This window comes from Mastigoproctus giganteus, chromosome 10 (genome assembly GCF_048544385.1).
Source record: "Mastigoproctus giganteus isolate SK-2022 chromosome 10, ASM4854438v1, whole genome shotgun sequence".
Lineage (NCBI taxonomy): Eukaryota > Metazoa > Arthropoda > Arachnida > Uropygi > Thelyphonidae > Mastigoproctus > Mastigoproctus giganteus.
Window position 1 is genome coordinate 12352308 of NC_143584.1, and position 936 is coordinate 12353243.

Consider the following 936-nt stretch of genomic DNA (forward strand, 5'->3'; position numbering starts at 1 on the left):
TAAATAAATAAAACAAAGGAATGTTCAGAAACCCAACAGTTTTGATGACGTAGGAGCTCTCTATTAGGTCCTTATGTACAGTCACCGGCGGAGCAATACACAATAAGAAGCTCTCTATGACGTTAGAAGGTCAAAAGGTAGTAAGGAAATACCAACAGCCAATCAGCACTCACCAAATTTCAGAACCAATGACGACGTGCTGCGCGTATCCTATAAATGAGGACAGAAGCGCGGCACTTTCAATTCTTGACTTTTTCAGAAGGCGAAAGTTTCTGCTCGTATCGTTATGGCTCGTACCAAGCAAACAGCTCGTAAGTCTACCGGAGGAAAGGCCCCCAGGAAGCAGTTGGCCACTAAAGCTGCTCGTAAGAGTGCCCCTGCTACTGGCGGAGTGAAAAAGCCTCATCGTTACAGGCCCGGTACCGTTGCTCTTCGGGAGATTCGTCGTTACCAGAAGTCTACTGAGCTTTTAATCAGAAAGCTTCCGTTCCAGCGCCTGGTTCGTGAGATAGCCCAGGACTTCAAAACTGATCTTCGTTTCCAGAGCTCTGCTGTGATGGCCTTGCAAGAAGCTAGCGAAGCTTATTTAGTAGGTTTGTTTGAAGATACCAACTTGTGCGCAATTCATGCCAAGCGTGTGACCATCATGCCCAAAGATATTCAGTTGGCGAGACGTATTCGAGGAGAACGTGCTTAAACCAAAGCAAAAAAACGGCCCTTTTAAGGGCCACTAAATAATGATAGAGGGATTGCCTGAACGTACGTAACTACACTACACTACATTCACTTGCGTTAAACCACTTCCTCTTTTTCGGTTAAAGGAATGAACTTGACCAGTAAATGCGTAACTTGATATTTTATAGGTTGAACTTAATAACTTAATATTTTACTAAGCAAAGTTCAACCTTAAGTTATCAAGTTACGCATTTACTGGTA

At 43.6% G+C, this 936-nt stretch overlaps 1 protein-coding gene across 1 annotated transcript; it reads left to right on the top strand.

Moving 5' to 3' along the window:
* The first annotated feature begins 274 nt into the window (after positions 1–274).
* Positions 275–704, top strand: LOC150078715 (histone H3). Its single transcript, XM_090383641.1, has one exon. It carries the CDS (start codon positions 287–289, stop codon positions 695–697), a length of 411 nt encoding a protein of 136 aa, XP_090239767.1. The 5' UTR covers positions 275–286; the 3' UTR covers positions 698–704.
* The last annotated feature ends 232 nt before the right edge of the window (positions 705–936 follow it).

Coding starts and splice junctions, on each gene's coding strand:
- LOC150078715 (XM_090383641.1), top strand. CDS start 287: ATGGCTCGTACCAAGCAAACAGCTCGTAAGTCTACCGGAGGAAAGGCC.